The sequence below is a fragment of the Platalea leucorodia genome (genome assembly GCF_965183815.1).
Source record: "Platalea leucorodia genome assembly, chromosome: 23".
NCBI lineage: Eukaryota > Metazoa > Chordata > Aves > Pelecaniformes > Threskiornithidae > Platalea > Platalea leucorodia.
In genome coordinates, this window is record NC_138845.1 from 1372456 (window position 1) to 1386180 (window position 13725).

Genomic DNA, 13725 nt, shown 5'->3' on the forward strand with positions numbered 1-13725 from the left:
CCCGCCCCTGCGCCCCCCCCCCCGTGCCCACGCAGCGGGGCCGCCGCCGGCTCCTCCCGGGGCGGGGGGGGCTCGGGGGGTCCCGGTTCCCCGCGGGGGCGGGGGCAGGGCCCGGCCCCCCCCCCCCCCCGAGGCGGGAAATCCCCCGCGGCGGCTGCGGGGGCGGGAGGCGGCGGCCGCCGGGGCGGGGAGCGAGGCCGCCCCGACCCCCCCGACCCCCCCGCGGGGCCGCCCCCGGCGCCCCAAACCCCCCGGGACCCCCGCGTCCCCCCGCCACGGTTGGGGGGGGCGATCCCCATGGCGGGGGGGGGACGGGACCCCCGAGCGGCCCCGCCGCGGGGGCTGAGCCCGGCCCGGGGGGGTCCCGATCCCGGGGGGGGGGTTCCTGGCCCCGGGGGAGGGTCCCGATCCCGTGGGGGGGATCTCGATCACGTAGGGGGATCCCGATCCCGTGGAGGGGGGGTCCTGGCCCCGGGGGAGGGTCCCGATCCCATGGGAGGGTCCTGGCCCCGTGAGGGGCTCCCGATCCCGGGGGGGGGGGGGGGTCCCGATCCCGGGAGGGGCTCCCGATCCCGGGGGGGGGTCCCGGCCCTGGAGGAGGGGCCCGATCCCGGGGGGGGGTCCCGATCCCGGGGGGGGGGTCCCGGCCCCGGAGGAGGGGCCCGATCCTGGGAGGGGCTCCCGATCCCGGGGGGGGGTCCCGGCCCCGGAGGAGGGGCCCGATCCCGGCGGGGTCCGCGCTCCCCCCGCGCCGGCGCCGCTTCCTCCTCCCCCGCCGTTATCTCCGGGTGCGATCGGGGACGGCGGTGGCGGTTTGGGGGTTGCCGTCCCACAGGCGCTCCCGGTGAACCTCAGCGGACGGCGGGGGGCGGACGTGGCCCCCCCCCGCCACGGGGGACGCGGCCCTGACCCCACCGGGCCCGCAGCCGTGTCCCGGGGACCGGGACCGTTTGGGGACCCCGCGGTGGCCACGGCGATGGGCGCCGGCGGGGGAGGGGGGGGGCTCCGGCCTGGCACCCCCGGCCCGGGGTCACCATGGCAACCGCTCCCCTCCGGTGGAGGCGGGGTCCCCGGTGCACACCGGGAGCGCTGCCCCTTTAAAAACAAAATGGCCGCCGGCTCCGCGGCCCCGCTCCGCGGCCGCACCCGGCCGCCGCCGCCGCCGCCGCCACTTCCGGGGCGGGGCCCGGAGGCCGGAAGTGTGTCGCGCTCGCAAGATGGCGACTCCCTATGTGACTGACGAGACCGGTGAGTGCGGCTCGGCCCGGCGCCGTGGGGCGGGCGGCTCCCGTGGGGCCGGGGCGTCCCCCGGATCCGTAGCGCGGGACCCCACCCCGGTCGCTGTGGGGCAGGCGCCGCCCGGTGCCCGCGGGGCCGGCTCTCCCCCCGCTCCCCGTGGGGCCGGTCCCGTCCCCCGCCCCTGGGGGGGGGGCTCCCCTTTCCCTGTGGGCCTGGGCCGCGGCCCCGTCTCTGTGGGGCTGGGCCCGCCTCGTCCCCTGCACCCCGGTGGCTGTGGTGTCCCGCTGTCCCCACCCCGGTCCCGGGGCGGGGGGGGCCCCCGTAGGGCCCCCGTGGGGTGTCCCGGGGCCCCCGTGGGGTGTGTGGGGTGTCCCGGGGCCCCCGTGGGGCCTGTGTGGGGTGTCCTGGAGCCCCCGTGGGGTGTCCTGCGGCCTGTGTGCAGTGTCGTGTGGTCCCCGTGGGATGTGTGGGGTGTCCTGGGGTCCCCATGGGATGTCCTGGTGCTCCGGTGGGGTGTGTGGGGTGTCTTGGGCCCCCCGTGGGGAGCGTGGGGCCCCCCAGGGCCGCTAGCCAACGGCGCCTTGGCCCCGCAGGGAAGTACATCGCCTCCACGCAGCGCCCCGACGGCACCTGGCGGAAGCAGCGGCGGGTGAAGGAGGGCTACGTGCCCCAGGAGGAGGTGCCGGTGTAAGTGGGGCAGGCGGCTAGGGGAAAGGGGGGGTTCCCCCTCCGGGGCTGGGGTCTGCCGCGCCGCGAGAGGGGAGCGGAGCCGCCGGAGCGCCCCGTCCCGCCCCCAGGCTCCCCGGACCTCGGCCCCGCGACGCCGAGGGCTGCGCGTGCCGGGTTACGTCTTGAGGTCTCAGTCTCTTTCCAGGTGCCCGAGCAATTCCGACCCCCTCACCCCTACCCCATAAGCCGTGTCCTGCCGGTACGTATCGACTCCCATCCTCCCCGGGGTGGCCGCGCGGGTCCGCGCTGTCCCGCCGCCGCGAGGAGGACCCTGAGCGGAGGCGTCTGCCGGGGCGCGGAGCTCGGCAGCGGTGACCCGCTCCGAGGGCGGCCGCTCGGCCGCGGCGTGGTGGAGGGGGCAGGGCCCGCCGGTCCCCCCGGCCCCGGGGCAGAGCTGGACACGGGGGCTGCTCCGCGGCGGAGGTTTTGCTGGAGGCACTGAGCGGTCCCGGGGTTTGGTGATGGGGTCTTTGGCACTGCACCGGGGTCTTTGGCACCGCACCGGCATCCTCGGCACCGTCCCGGGGCCCTGCGGAGGGACAGCGGGGGAGAGACGCCTTCACGGGCTCTCGTTCTGTGCAGGTACGAGAATAAATATGTGAAGTTTTTCAAAAGCAAACCCGAGCTGCCCCCGGGGCTGAGCCTGGAGGCCACCGCGCAGCCCGGCAAGCAGCCCGGCAAGGCGGAGAGCGGCGAGACGGGACTGTCCAAGGCGGCGAAAAGGAACTTGAAACGCAAGGAGAAGAGGAAGCAGCAGCAGGAGAAGGGGGAGCGGGAGACAGACGAACTGATCCAGGCGCTGGAGAAGGCCTCCCTGTCGGGGGGCGGCGGCGGCGGGGACAAGGGGCTGCCGGGGGACAGTCGGGCGGCCGCGCCGCAGCCGGCCTGCGGCACCGGGGCCCCCGCCGAGGGGGAAGCCCCCGCCTCGGAGAAGAGCAAGAAGATCAAGAACCTGAAGAAGAAGCTGCGGCAGGTGGAGGAGCTGCAGCAGCGGCTCGACTCGGGGGAGATAAAGCAGCCGACGAAAGAGCAGCTGGAGAAGCTGGGGCGGAGGAAAGCCTTGGAGGAGGAACTGCGGGACCTGGAGCCGGACTCGTAGGGGGGCGCGGGGGCGACCCCGTGCGCAGGCTGCCCGGACTGAGCGCCCGGCCCCGGGGATTTGGTTTGGGCGGGTGCTGTCGGTTATTTTTTTTTTTTTTTCCAGAACAGTTGTTCCCAGCTATCGGTGTTAGAAACCCGGCGACTCTCGAATACCTCTCTCCTTTTTTTTTAATTTTATTTGGGGGGGGCCGGGCGGAGCCGTGCTGCATCCAGGGCGGGGCAGCGGCCCCCTGCCTGCTCCTCCCCGGCCCCTCGTGTTCTGTGTCGCAGCCCCTCTCTCTTCCTTTATTTTTAAAAATCATGCAATAATAAAATTGCAGTAGTGACCCGGCGCCGGGAGCTCGGCTCTGCCTTTCCCTGCGCCGGGGGGGCCGCGCTGACGGCAGAGCCCGGCCCTGCCCGAGCCGTGGGGGCCGGCTGGAGCCCCCCGGCAGCACCGGGGGGGGCCTCGCCCCGTCCCCCCCACGCGACGTCGGCGGGGCTGAGATTGCCAAGGCCACGAGGTGCGGGCAGCCGGGGACCCGAGTGCCGGGGGGCCGATGGGGGCCGCGGCCATGCTGCGGCCTGGAGGGTCCCCGCGGCCCCTGGGGGCCCACGCTGGGGGGCTGGGGGCCAGGTGGTCCCGCTGGGGCAGGGCGGGTGCTGGCAGCCCTGGCGCTGCCGGAGGAGGGCAGGGCATCGCGGTGGCCCCGAGACCGGCTACGTCCTGGGGCTGGGACTCTCTGCCCCCCACCCTCGTGGCCCGCGGCATCGGGCAGAGGGAGGCTCGTCCCGGTGGGGGCCCTGGCGCCCACGCGTCCCCTCCCGCCCGCGGCCCCCAGACCCCGCACCGGCCAGAGCCGCCTCTGCGCAGGCGGGGTCCCCATCGCCTGCGGCCGCAGGGGCCAAGGCCTGGCGGTGCCGGGGGGCTCGCGCTGCCCCCCGTGATGCTCTTTAATGCGGCAGCCCCGGTACGAGCCCGGGCTGGGGGCACCGTGGTCCTGCGGGGGGCTCGGGGCAGGGCTGCGGGGCCGGGGAGGCCCCGTGGTGGGGTGAGACCCCCCGCGGGGGGTTAAGGCTTTCGGGAACCCCTGCAGCGGAGCGGGGAGCCGGGCCGGGCCCGCGGTGCGTGCATGGAGTTTGGGTGGGTCCTACAAAAATAAAAGTGGGGCTTTATTTCGAAGGGGGCTCCCCTGGGGCAGGAGCCGGGGCGCGGGGTCGGGGCTGCCCCCAGGCTCTGCCCTCCGTGGGGCTGGCGGGGCCGCAGCGGCCGGGGCACCGGGGCTGCCCCACGCCGGGGGGGGGGCCCCAGCACCCACGTGCCCCGAAGCCCCGCCTCCCCACGGCCACACCCTTGGGAGGGGCGGGGCATAGGGCATCTCATTTGCCTATTTAAAGGGGCAGGCACGGCGGGAGTGGGGGGCCCGGGGGCCCCCAAGGCACATCGGTGGGGCGCGGGGGCTCAGGGGCGGCGGCGGGGCGGGGGCGCGGTGGAGCCGCGGTCGGCGTCGGGGGCGGCGTCGGGGCCCGGCGCGCTCCCGCTCTCCTGCTGCCGGTCGCGCAGGCTCCGGATGTAGCTCTGGGGGGACACGGGGGTCAGCGCGGCCCCGCGGCCGCCGGCACGGCCCCGCCGGGGCGCGGACTCACCGGGGCCAGCACGTCGCCCGCGTAGCGCTTGACCGGGGGGGGCTTGCGGCGGTAGGTGCCCTCGGGGGGGGCCAGGCTCTGCCGGCGCTTGGCCTCCTTCTGCCGGATGCGCAGCAGCTGCAGGCGCTTCTGCCGCCGGCTGAGGACGACTGCGGGGAGCGGGGGCTGAGCCCTGCGCCGCGGCCCCGTCCCCGGTGACGCCTCTGTCCCCATCGCCTCCAGCACCGCCATCACCGCGGCCACCTCCACCCCTGTCCCCACGGCCGCTCCCGTCCCCACCCCGTCGCCGTCCCATCCCGGTTCCCATCCTCCTTCCCACCGCTGCCACCGCCGTCCCCGTCCCCAGCTCCTTCCCGGTCCCCTCCTTGCCATCGTCCCTGGCCCCGCTGCCGCCCCGGGCCCCATCCCCATCCCGTCCCCATTCCCGCCATCCCGCATCCTTCGCGCGCACCCAGGCGCTGGGACGCCCTCGCCGCTGCCCCCCCGGGTGCTCCCGCGGCCCGGCACCCCCGAGGGAAGGGGGACCCCCCCGTGCCCCCCTCACCATCGGTGTGGGAGAAGCCGTCGGCCGTCAGCTTCCACTGGAGCAGGACGGCGAGGAGGCTGAGCGCCGGCCAGGCGCCCAGCACCACCCAGCTGTGCCAGCACAGCGGCCCCGCCGGCGCCAGCCGCAGCCGGTCGTAGACGTAGAGCACCAGCGCCAGCGTCTCCACGAAGTAGTCGGCGCAGACGACGACGACGGCGGCGCCGAAGACGGCGGTGGAGAGGACGGTCAGCGCCTTCGGCCACTGCAGCGCCAGGAGGGCGCAGAGCAGCGCCAGCCCCAGCAGGCTGCCCGCCGGCACCCAGGGGCTCGGCGGCGGCAGCACCGGGGCCGCCGCCACCAGCGCGGCGGTGGCCAGCAGCAGCCCCAGCAGCAGCCCGGTGGTGAAGAGCCCGACGCTGCGCAGCAGCATGGTGACCAGCCCGCAGAGCAGCCCGATGCCCAGGGCGATGCCCGCGCTGGCCTCCAGGCTCAGCTGCGTCTCCAGCACCCGCTCCTTGTAGCACAGGAGGAAGATGACGGTGGAGCCGAAGAGCAGCCCCGAGAGGAACATGATGGCCTTGAAGCAGCGGTACCCTGGCGCGGGCGCGGGGGTGTCACCGGGCGTCCCCGGGCGTCCCCGGGCCATCCCCTTGGCCGTCCCCCCCGTGGCCCTGCGGAGCCCCTCGCCCTCTGCCTGCCGTGCGCCCGCAGCCAGCCCCAGCGCGGCCCCTGGCCCTGGCCCCCGGCGCTGGCCCCCCTCCGTGCCCCCTGGCCGTGCCCCCACCCGTGTCCCCCCATCCATGTCCCCCCACCCATGCCCCCATCCATGTCCCCCACCCGTGCCCCCACCCGTGCCCCCCCACCCGTGCCCTCATCCTTGTCCCCCCCAAGCCCCCATCCATGTCCCCATCCTTGCCTGCATCCTTGCCCCCCCACCCATGCCCCCATCCTTGCCCCCCACCCGTGTCCCCCCACCCGTGCCCCCACCCATGTCCCCATCCTTGCCCCCCACCCGTGCCGCCACGCGTGCCCCCATCCACGTCCCTGTCCTTGCCCCCCACCCATGCCCCCCCCGGGTCCCCCCGCGCCGGCGCCCACCGAAGCAGCCGCAGACGAGGCCGAAGAGGGCCGCGAGGGCCGCGAGGGCGGCGGGGCCGGGCTCCAGGGGGGCGCGGGGCTCCAGGGCGCAGCGGGGCGCGGGGGGGGCGCCGGGCTCCATCGCCCGGGGGCTGCGGGGCCGGGGGGGCGCTGAGCCCCCCTGCCCCACGCCCCCAAACGGCTGCGGCGCCGCGCGGGGGGCACTGGCGGGGACTGGGATGGGGGCGCTGGCAAGGGGGGGGCTGCGGGTGCTGGGGGCTCTGGGGGGGGCACTGGGAGCTACTGGGGACGGCAAACTGGGGGCACTGGGAGGGGGCACTGGGAGCTACTGGGGATGGCGAGCTGGGGGCACTGGGAGGGGGCACTGGGAGCTACTGGGGATGGTGAGCTGGGGGCACTGGGAGGGGGAACTGGGAGCTACTGGGGACGGTGAGCTGGGGACACTGGGAGCACCGGGAGGGGGCACTGGGATCACTGGGAGGGGGAACTGGGAGCTCCTAGGGACAGCAAACTGGGGGCACTGGGAGGGGGCACTGGGAGCTACTGGGGATGGCGAGCTGGGGGCACTGGGAGGGGGAACTGGGAGCTACTGGGGACGGCGAGCTGGGGGCACTGGGAGCTGCTGCGGGGACGGGACGGGGCGGGGGGCGGCGCTGTCCGGGGCTGCCGCGCTGGGGGCACTGGGGGAACTGGGGGCACCGGGAGCGCCGGGGCCGGGGGCTCCGGGCTGGGGCCGCCGCCCGGTCCCGCCGCCGCCCGCCCCGGGACTCACCCGCTCGCCGCCGGTCGCGGGGGTGGCGGTGGGGTCCGGCCCGGCCGCGGAGCCCAGGCGGGGCCGGGAGCGGGGCCGGGAGCGGGGCCGGGGCCGGGGGCGGTGCGGGGCCGGGGCCGGGGGCGGTGCGGGGCGGTGCGGGAGCGGCCGAGGGGCGAACGGCGGGGAGGGGGCGCTGCCCCTTTAAGGGGCGGGGCGCGGGGATGACGCGCCGGCGGCAGGCCCCGCCCCCGGAAGTCGGGAGGTGGCGGCGGCGGCGGGCGGAAGGCGGAAGTGCGGCGGGTGAGGGACCGGGGGGGGGCGGGAGGCGGCGGCGACCCCCCCCCCCGCCGGCACCGGCACCGGCGCGGTGAGTCCCGGCCCCCCCGGGGCTCCCCGCCGGTCCCCGCCGCCCCCCGCAGCGGGAGCCCGAGCGGCGGCAGAGCGGCGCCTTTGGGGTGAAATCCCCTGAAATCGGCCCAAAAGCGTCCCCGGGCGGGGGCGGGTGTTCGGGGGCAGCCGGGGCTGGGCCAGGGGGTCCCGGGGCCCATCGGGGGTCGCCGCGGCCGGTGCGGGGGTCCCGGGGCCGTTCGGGGGGGCCCCCGGGGCGGATCGGGGGGTCCCGGGGCCGGTCGGGGGGGGGTCCCCGTACCGGTGCGGGGGCCCCCGGGGCGGATCGGGGGGGTCCCGGGGCCGGTGCGGGGGTCCCCGGGGCCGATTGTGGGGCCCCCGGGGCGGATCGGGGGGTCCCGGTACGGTGCGGGGCCCCCGGGGCCGGTCGGGGCTGCGCTGACCCTGCTCTCGTTCCCAGGGCCCGGCGGGATGGCCGTGACCTAGGCCCGGCCGGGGCCAGCGCGGGGCCGCCGGGATGGAGCAGCTCCGGCACCGGGAAGCGGCTGCGGCCGAAGGAGGCGACGGCCCCGGCTGGAGCCGGGAGCCCCCCGGGGACGGCGGCCGCCCCGCGGGGGACGACAGCGCGGCCTGGAACGGGAGCTGCGGGCGGCCGGCGGCCGCCGGCCTGGAGGAGGAGGACGAGCAGGACCTGCCCTTCCCCGGCCCCCGGTGCTCCTGCCGCTGCCGGGGGGAGCCGGCCGCCCCCCCGAGCCCCGCGGCCCCGCGGCGGGACGGGTCCTGCAGCCTGACCTGCCACCACCGGGCCGCCGCCGCCCCGGGGCCGCCGCCGCCCCGCGGGCCGGAGGAGGGCGAGGAGGACGGAGCCGGCGAGGACGGCGCGGGGAAGGGGGCCCGGAGGACGCGGAGGCGTCAGAGGCATCGCTCGGCCCCCAAGGAGAAGGAGGAGGGCGGCCGGCGCGAGGGCGGCGCGGGCAAGCGGCACCGGCCGGCGCGGAAGAGGAGCCGCGGGGATGGGGCCGAGTTGCCGGGGCCGGCGGAGGAGCTGGCCGGCTACCGGGGCCTGCTGGCGGCGGCGCTGGCCCAGGCGCGCAGGCTGGGCGCGGAGGCCGGCGAGCGGCTGCTCTGCTCCTGCTGCCGCCTCGGCGCCCGCGACCTGGGCTCGGCGCAGGCCGGCGTGCGGAGCTGGGGCCGGCGGGTGGGCCAGCGGGCCCGCAGCGGCTCCCTGAGGGCGGCCCGGTGGCTGCGAGCCGCGGCAGGCTTCTTCCTCCGCCTGCTCTGGATGCTCTGCGCCCTGCTCTTCCTCCTCCTCATGCTGCTCCTGGGCAGCCTGCGGCTCTGCTGGCGCCTGGGCGCTGCCGCGCTGGCCGCCGGCGTGGATCGGCTGGGCGGGAGCCGGCGGGCGGCCCGGCTCCTCGCGCTCCTGGACGCGGCCGTGCTCCGCAGGACGCGGGGGCTCCTCGGGCAGAGCCGGACGTGCCGCTACCTCTGGGACTGGCTGCGGCGGCGGCGAGCTCCCCCCTGGGCGCCCGGGGGGGCACGGACAGGCGGGCCGGGGGACGCCGCGCCCGGCCCCGACGGGGGGACTCCCGCCGCCGGCTGCGGGGAGGAGGTGAGCCGCTTGCTGGCCATGGCGGAGGTGCCCGAGGAGGAGCTGAACCCCTTCCAGGTGCTGGGCGTGGAGGCGACGGCGTCGGACGCCGAGCTGAAGAAGGCCTATCGCCGGCTGGCGGTGCTGGTGCGTGCGGGGGGCGCCGGGCGGCGGGGGTCCCCCCGGGACGCGGCGCTGAGCTTCCCTGCTCCTCCCAGGTCCACCCCGACAAGAACGAGCACCCCAGGGCGGAGGCGGCGTTCAAGGTGCTGCGGGCGGCCTGGGACATCGTCAGCAGCCCGGAGAGGAGGAAGGAGTACGAGATGTGAGTGGGCTGCGCTGGGAGGGCTGGGGGCCGCCCTCGCCCCGTGCCGGGCCCCCCCGAACGCGGGGTCTGAGCCCCGTTTTCGCCCCCCGCAGCAAGCGGATGGCGGAGAGCGAGCTGACGAGGTCGATGAGCGAGTTCCTGAGCCGGCTGCAGGACGACCTGAAGGAGGCCATGAACACCATGATGTGCAGCAAGTGCCAGGGGAAGCACAGGTAGGTCCCGCGGCGGCGGCGGGGGGAGCCCCGAGGCGAGGAGGGGGCGATGGCGGGGGGGGAGCGGAGCCAGCGAACGCCCGCCCTCGCCGCAGGAGGTTCGAGATGGACCGGGACCCCCTCAGCGCCCGCTACTGCGCCGAGTGCGGGGGGCCGCACCCCGCCGAGGAGGGCGACTTCTGGGCCGAGTCCAGCCTGCTGGGGCTGAAGATCACCTACTTCGCCATGATGGACGGGAAGATCTACGACATCACGGGTGGGTGCCGCCGCCCCCAGCGCAAGCGGGTGCCGCCGGCCGTCGCCCCCGCGGCGTGACCGGCGGCCGCGTCTCTCTCCCGGCAGAGTGGGCTGGCTGCCAGCGCGTGGGGATCTCCCCGGACACCCACCGCGTCCCCTACCACATCTCCTTCGGCTCGCGCGGCGCCGGGCCGGCCGGGCGGCAGAGGTGGGTCCCGGGGGCGGGAGAGGGGCCGCGCCCCGGGTTGGGGGGGCTCCCGGCTCGGCCAGGCCCCCCCGAGCACCCGCTTTCCCCCCGCAGGAGCGCCTCCAAGGGTGGCCCCGCCTCGGCCGCTGACCTGCAGGACTTCTTCGCCCGCGTCTTTCAGGGGAGCTCGGGGCCGGGGGGGCCCTTCCCGCCGCCCCCCGCGCCCCCGCCGGCGGCCGCCCCCCCCGGGGCACCCCCGAGGGCCGAGGGCGCAGCCCCCAAGGGCGACGCGAAGCACAAGAGGCGGAAGAAGGTGCGCCGGCCGTTCCAGCGCTGAGCGGGGCCGGGCGGGCGGCGCTCTGCCGGGCACGAAAAGGGCTCTTTTGAATAAAAAAAATCTATTTTTCTTTTTTTTTTTTAAAAAAAAAAGTAATCTCTCTATTTAAAAGTAAGCAGGGAGTTTGGGGGGGGGTGGCCAAGGCGAGGAGCTGTGCCTCGGAGCCAGCCGTACCAAAGAGCCCGGTGGGGCACGCGGGCAGGCAGGCGGGGGCCGGGACGGACGGATGGACGGACGGACCGGCTGCCGCGTCTCTTCAGGGTCATTGCAAACGTTGGGGTGAGGCCTCTGGAGCGCGCGGGGCCGCGGCTGCCGGAGCCGCTCCGGAGGGAAGGGAGCCGTGCTCAGCGTCGCGGGGTCCCTTCCCCTCCGCGCTGGGGTGGGGGAGCCCCCGGCCCCCCGAAGCCCCCGCGCCTCCCTCGGGCGCGGCCGCGGAGCCGGGGGCGGTCGGAGGGGCTCCCGCGAGCCCCCAGCTGCGCCTCGCCGCCTCTGCCAGCGCCGTTTGCATATTTTTTTTTTAAGCAGTTTCTTCCTTTTTGCTCGTACAGATCTATTTGTTCCGCGCGCATCCTCTTTCTATTAATACAGCCGCGTACGGCAGCTGCGCTCCTCCTCCTCGCGGCCCAGCCGGGACCGCGGCGTCGCCGCCGGCCTCCCGCGCTGGTTTTGCTTTTTCTGCCTCAGCTTTGCGTGAGGGACCCTCGTCCCCTTCCCGTAGCGCTGGGGACGACAAGCAGCGTGGTATTTTTTTTTTAAAAGCAGCCCAGGCGGGAGGCAGGAGCTGCCGCGGGCCCGTGACCTCGAGCTGCATTGCGAGGGGGAGCAGCAGCCGGCGGGGGCCGCGCAGGCCCCCAGAGCGGCTGCCGTAGGCCACGACTGCTTTTCGCTCACCTTTTTTGTACTCCCAGACCGCAGCGGCTGGGTTTTGAACGGTAGCGTACCTCTTTCTTATCGCTTTTGTTAAATTAAAAAGTACGGTTTGAAGAAGTCTGGCTGGTCTGTGCGGGGAGGGGCGGCGGGAGGCGCGAGCCGGGGCTGGTCCCACCGCGAGGACGCGGCTCCGGTCGCTGTTAGTTCTTTATTAGGGTGGGAATCTATAAAACGTGAGGGCGAGGGAGGTGCAGGTGGGCGACTCTTCCCCCCAGCCAGCAGGTCTCCCCTCGTGGGTGCTTTCTGCCTGGTTACGCGGAGGTTAGCTCGAAGGGAACGCGCACGCGTGACGCGACCGCTCGCTCCGTACCGCTCAGCTGCGCTCCTCTCTCCACCAAGGAGACAAAGCCCAAGCGAGGAGCCCCTGTGAGACGGAGGAACCCTGCCAAAACCCCGGCTAAAAGCTGGAGCGGTCCCTGCCCCGCGCCCAGCCCTCTCACGCCTCACCCCTGCTCTCCAGCCGTGCCTCGCGCCGCTCCGGCGTCCCCTCTCTGTCCCCTGGCTCCCCGCCTCCGCTGGACGCGCCGGGCCTCAGTACTTGTTGATGCCAAAGACGCGGACGCCGTGGAACTGGGGCAGCTTGGGCAGGAGGACGCTGAGCAGCGAGGCCGTGTTGATGACGAAGTGCGCGGGGTCGTATTTGGTGTAAAAGCTGGTGAGGAGGTACCTGGGGGAGAGAGGGAGAGGCCGGGTGAGCTCCGTGCCGCTCCCGCCCTCCGCCCGCCCTGGATTTCGGGTGCCCCCCGTACAAAACCAGCACCTGGCAGCTGGGGAACCCCTCCAGCCCCAGGACCCGTCCGTGCCAGGGCGGCTGTGCCGACAGAAGCCCGGTGGTCCCACCGCGCGCCTGGGACGCCCTCCTGAGCCCCCCGTGCCTCCCTGCCCCGCCCGGCGGCACTCACAGCACCACCGGGGAGATGCTGAGGAACTTGCGCGAGGAGGTGCACTGCGCCCCGTAGTCGATCTGCTCCCAGTGCGTGAGAAGGCGATCCTTGCCCTGGTCCGGGGTCTCGAAGGGGGTCCCCTTCACCGCGTGCAGCAGCAAGTACATGACCTGCAGGTTTCGAGGGGGGAGGAGAGGTAAAGCAAGCCCGGGACGGTCCGCTGCTGGGACAGGAACAACGTGCTTTGGGCCTTCGCGCTGCTTCCCGAGCTAACCACCTTCCATCAGCTCCAGCTCCCCCCCAGCCCTTCCCTCGGTGCCCCGCAGGGGCCAGGGGCCGCCTCGTAGCCCGGGGACACAGAGCCGTAGCCAGCCCGCGGAAAGCGGGCCCAGCTTTGACTCACCAGGTTGTGTATGACGTTGGTGAGCGTCCAGACCACAGGAATGCTGAAGAACGGGATGCTGAGGAGAACGACGTGGAGGACTCCCACGGAGATGACATACGCCAGCCAGATCCCCCGGCTGTTCATCACCCGCGTGTTGGGGTTCACCTCGCTGTGCGCCACCCCCACGTTCATCCTGCGGCAGGCAGACGGAGCCTTCCAGGGGTCTCCTCGAGCGGCTCCCCCAGACCTCGGCCATCCCTGACCCAGCCGGGGCTCCCGGCGCAGCCCCGCACCCACGGTCTGCCCGCAGCGCCTCGCACCCCGGCCTCCCTACGTGCTCAACCTCAACGCCCCTCTGCCAATGGCTCCCTAATCAGCGGCTCTGCATCGCAGCCTGAGGGACAGGAACGCATGGGCAAGGGGAAGGAGCTCACCCCCAGCCGCCAGAAACGCCGGGAGCAAAGGAAGAACCGCCCGGTAACGGGGCTCCCCTCGCCCCGGCGCTCGCCCCACCGGGCAGGGCGGCAAAACACCCCTGAGACAGGCGTGGGGCCGGGGAACGGCCACGGATCCCCCGCTCTGGGGGAAGGTTGCCCTCCCCGGGGCCGGGTGCGCCTGCTCCCCTCGGGGCCCGGCCCCGCTGCCATGGCCCCGCTGCCATGGCTTCGCACCCCCGGCCCCGCAGCCCCGGCCTCTCCCGCCCCGGCCTCTCCCGCCCCGGTCCTCGCACCCCCGGCCCCGCAGCCCCGGCCTCTCCCGCCCCGGTCCTCGCACCCCCGGCCTCGCAGCCCCGGCCTCTCCCGCCCCGGCCCTCGCACCCCCGGCCCCGCAGCCCCGGCCTCTCCCGCCCCGGCCTCTCCCGCCCCGGTCCTCGCACCCCCGGCCCCGCAGCCCCGGCCTCTCCCGCCCCGGCCCTCGCACCCCCGGCCCCGCAGCCCCGGCCTCTCCCGCCCCGGTCCTCGCACCCCCGGCCCCGCAGCCCCGGCCTCTCCCGCCCCGGCCCTCGCACCCCCGTCCCACCCGGCGGCTCCGCGGCCGTTGCCAGGGCCCTGCCCGCCCCCGGGCTCGTCTCCAGGAAGTCCCCTCACCCGGCCCCGCTCTCTCCATTGGCCGTTCCGCCCGTCGCTCAGCGTCTCCCCGCCCCTGGTGCGCTGGCGGGCCAATAGCGAGCGGAACGCGCGGGTGAGGACTGGCCAATCGTGAGAGGAGGTGT

The 13725-nt window shown here is 75.5% G+C and overlaps 4 protein-coding genes across 7 annotated transcripts; 2 read left to right on the forward strand and 2 right to left on the reverse strand.

Annotated features, from left to right (window-relative positions):
* The first annotated feature begins 1148 nt into the window (after positions 1 to 1148).
* PYM1 (PYM homolog 1, exon junction complex associated factor) lies at positions 1149 to 3078 on the forward strand. Its single transcript, XM_082332686.1, has 3 exons — positions 1149 to 1248; positions 1833 to 1926; positions 2551 to 3078. The coding sequence occupies exons 1-3, from the start codon at positions 1218 to 1220 to the stop codon at positions 3065 to 3067; spliced, it is 642 nt and encodes a 213-aa protein (XP_082188812.1). The 5' UTR covers positions 1149 to 1217; the 3' UTR covers positions 3068 to 3078.
* Positions 3079 to 4491: 1413 nt separating this feature from the next.
* LOC309600362 (transmembrane protein 198-like) lies at positions 4492 to 6507 on the reverse strand. Its single transcript, XM_082332677.1, has 4 exons — positions 6320 to 6507; positions 5240 to 5815; positions 4696 to 4844; positions 4492 to 4627 (listed from the first exon to the last, which is right to left on the reverse strand). Exons 1-4 carry the CDS (start codon positions 6438 to 6440, stop codon positions 4511 to 4513), a joined length of 963 nt encoding a protein of 320 aa, XP_082188803.1. The 5' UTR covers positions 6441 to 6507; the 3' UTR covers positions 4492 to 4510.
* An 830-nt stretch (positions 6508 to 7337) lies between these two features.
* DNAJC14 (DnaJ heat shock protein family (Hsp40) member C14) lies at positions 7338 to 10372 on the forward strand. 2 transcript variants are annotated; one of them, XM_082332627.1, is made up of 7 exons: positions 7338 to 7440; positions 7882 to 9159; positions 9231 to 9337; positions 9433 to 9552; positions 9648 to 9808; positions 9895 to 9997; positions 10091 to 10372. In XM_082332627.1, exons 2-7 carry the CDS (start codon positions 7939 to 7941, stop codon positions 10311 to 10313), a joined length of 1935 nt encoding a protein of 644 aa, XP_082188753.1. In that variant the 5' UTR covers positions 7338 to 7440; positions 7882 to 7938; the 3' UTR covers positions 10314 to 10372. The 2 variants fall into 2 exon arrangements, with proteins under 2 accessions (XP_082188753.1, XP_082188754.1); XM_082332628.1 differs by having other exon boundaries at positions 7357 to 7373.
* Positions 10373 to 10416: 44 nt separating this feature from the next.
* ORMDL2 (ORMDL sphingolipid biosynthesis regulator 2) lies at positions 10417 to 13656 on the reverse strand. Of its 3 annotated transcripts, none has more exons than XM_082332694.1 (4): positions 13601 to 13656; positions 12531 to 12705; positions 12146 to 12297; positions 10417 to 11910 (listed from the first exon to the last, which is right to left on the reverse strand). In XM_082332694.1, exons 2-4 carry the CDS (start codon positions 12702 to 12704, stop codon positions 11775 to 11777), a joined length of 462 nt encoding a protein of 153 aa, XP_082188820.1. In that variant the 5' UTR covers position 12705; positions 13601 to 13656; the 3' UTR covers positions 10417 to 11774. The 3 variants fall into 3 exon arrangements, with proteins under 3 accessions (XP_082188820.1, XP_082188818.1, XP_082188819.1); XM_082332692.1 differs by lacking the exon at positions 13601 to 13656 and adding an exon at positions 13533 to 13599; XM_082332693.1 differs by lacking the exon at positions 13601 to 13656 and adding an exon at positions 13522 to 13580.
* Positions 13657 to 13725: the final 69 nt, after the last annotated feature.

Excerpts from the sequence above, each read along its gene's own strand:
- PYM1 (XM_082332686.1), top strand. The coding sequence starts at position 1,218 with ATGGCGACTCCCTATGTGACTGACGAGACCG. Across the intron at positions 1,249-1,832 it reads CTATGTGACTGACGAGACCG|GGAAGTACATCGCCTCCACG; the intron begins GTGAGTGCGGCT and ends TTGGCCCCGCAG. Across the intron at positions 1,927-2,550 it reads CCCCAGGAGGAGGTGCCGGT|GTACGAGAATAAATATGTGA; the intron begins GTAAGTGGGGCA and ends CGTTCTGTGCAG.
- DNAJC14 (XM_082332627.1), top strand. The coding sequence starts at position 7,939 with ATGGAGCAGCTCCGGCACCGGGAAGCGGCTGCGGCCGAAGGAGGCGAC. Across the intron at positions 9,160-9,230 it reads ATCGCCGGCTGGCGGTGCTG|GTCCACCCCGACAAGAACGA; the intron begins GTGCGTGCGGGG and ends TGCTCCTCCCAG. Across the intron at positions 9,998-10,090 it reads GGGCCGGCCGGGCGGCAGAG|GAGCGCCTCCAAGGGTGGCC; the intron begins GTGGGTCCCGGG and ends TTCCCCCCGCAG.
- LOC309600362 (XM_082332677.1), bottom strand. The coding sequence starts at position 6,440 with ATGGAGCCCGGCGCCCCCCCCGCGCCCCGCTGCGCCCTGGAGCCCCGC. Across the intron at positions 5,816-6,319 it reads CCTCGTCTGCGGCTGCTTCG|GGTACCGCTGCTTCAAGGCC; the intron begins GTGGGCGCCGGC and ends CGCCCGCGCCAG. Across the intron at positions 4,628-4,695 it reads CGGGCGACGTGCTGGCCCCG|AGCTACATCCGGAGCCTGCG; the intron begins GTGAGTCCGCGC and ends GTGTCCCCCCAG.
- ORMDL2 (XM_082332694.1), bottom strand. The coding sequence starts at position 12,704 with ATGAACGTGGGGGTGGCGCACAGCGAGGTGAACCCCAACACGCGGGTG. Across the intron at positions 12,298-12,530 it reads CCAACGTCATACACAACCTG|GTCATGTACTTGCTGCTGCA; the intron begins GTGAGTCAAAGC and ends CGAAACCTGCAG. Across the intron at positions 11,911-12,145 it reads AGCATCTCCCCGGTGGTGCT|GTACCTCCTCACCAGCTTTT; the intron begins GTGAGTGCCGCC and ends TCTCTCCCCCAG.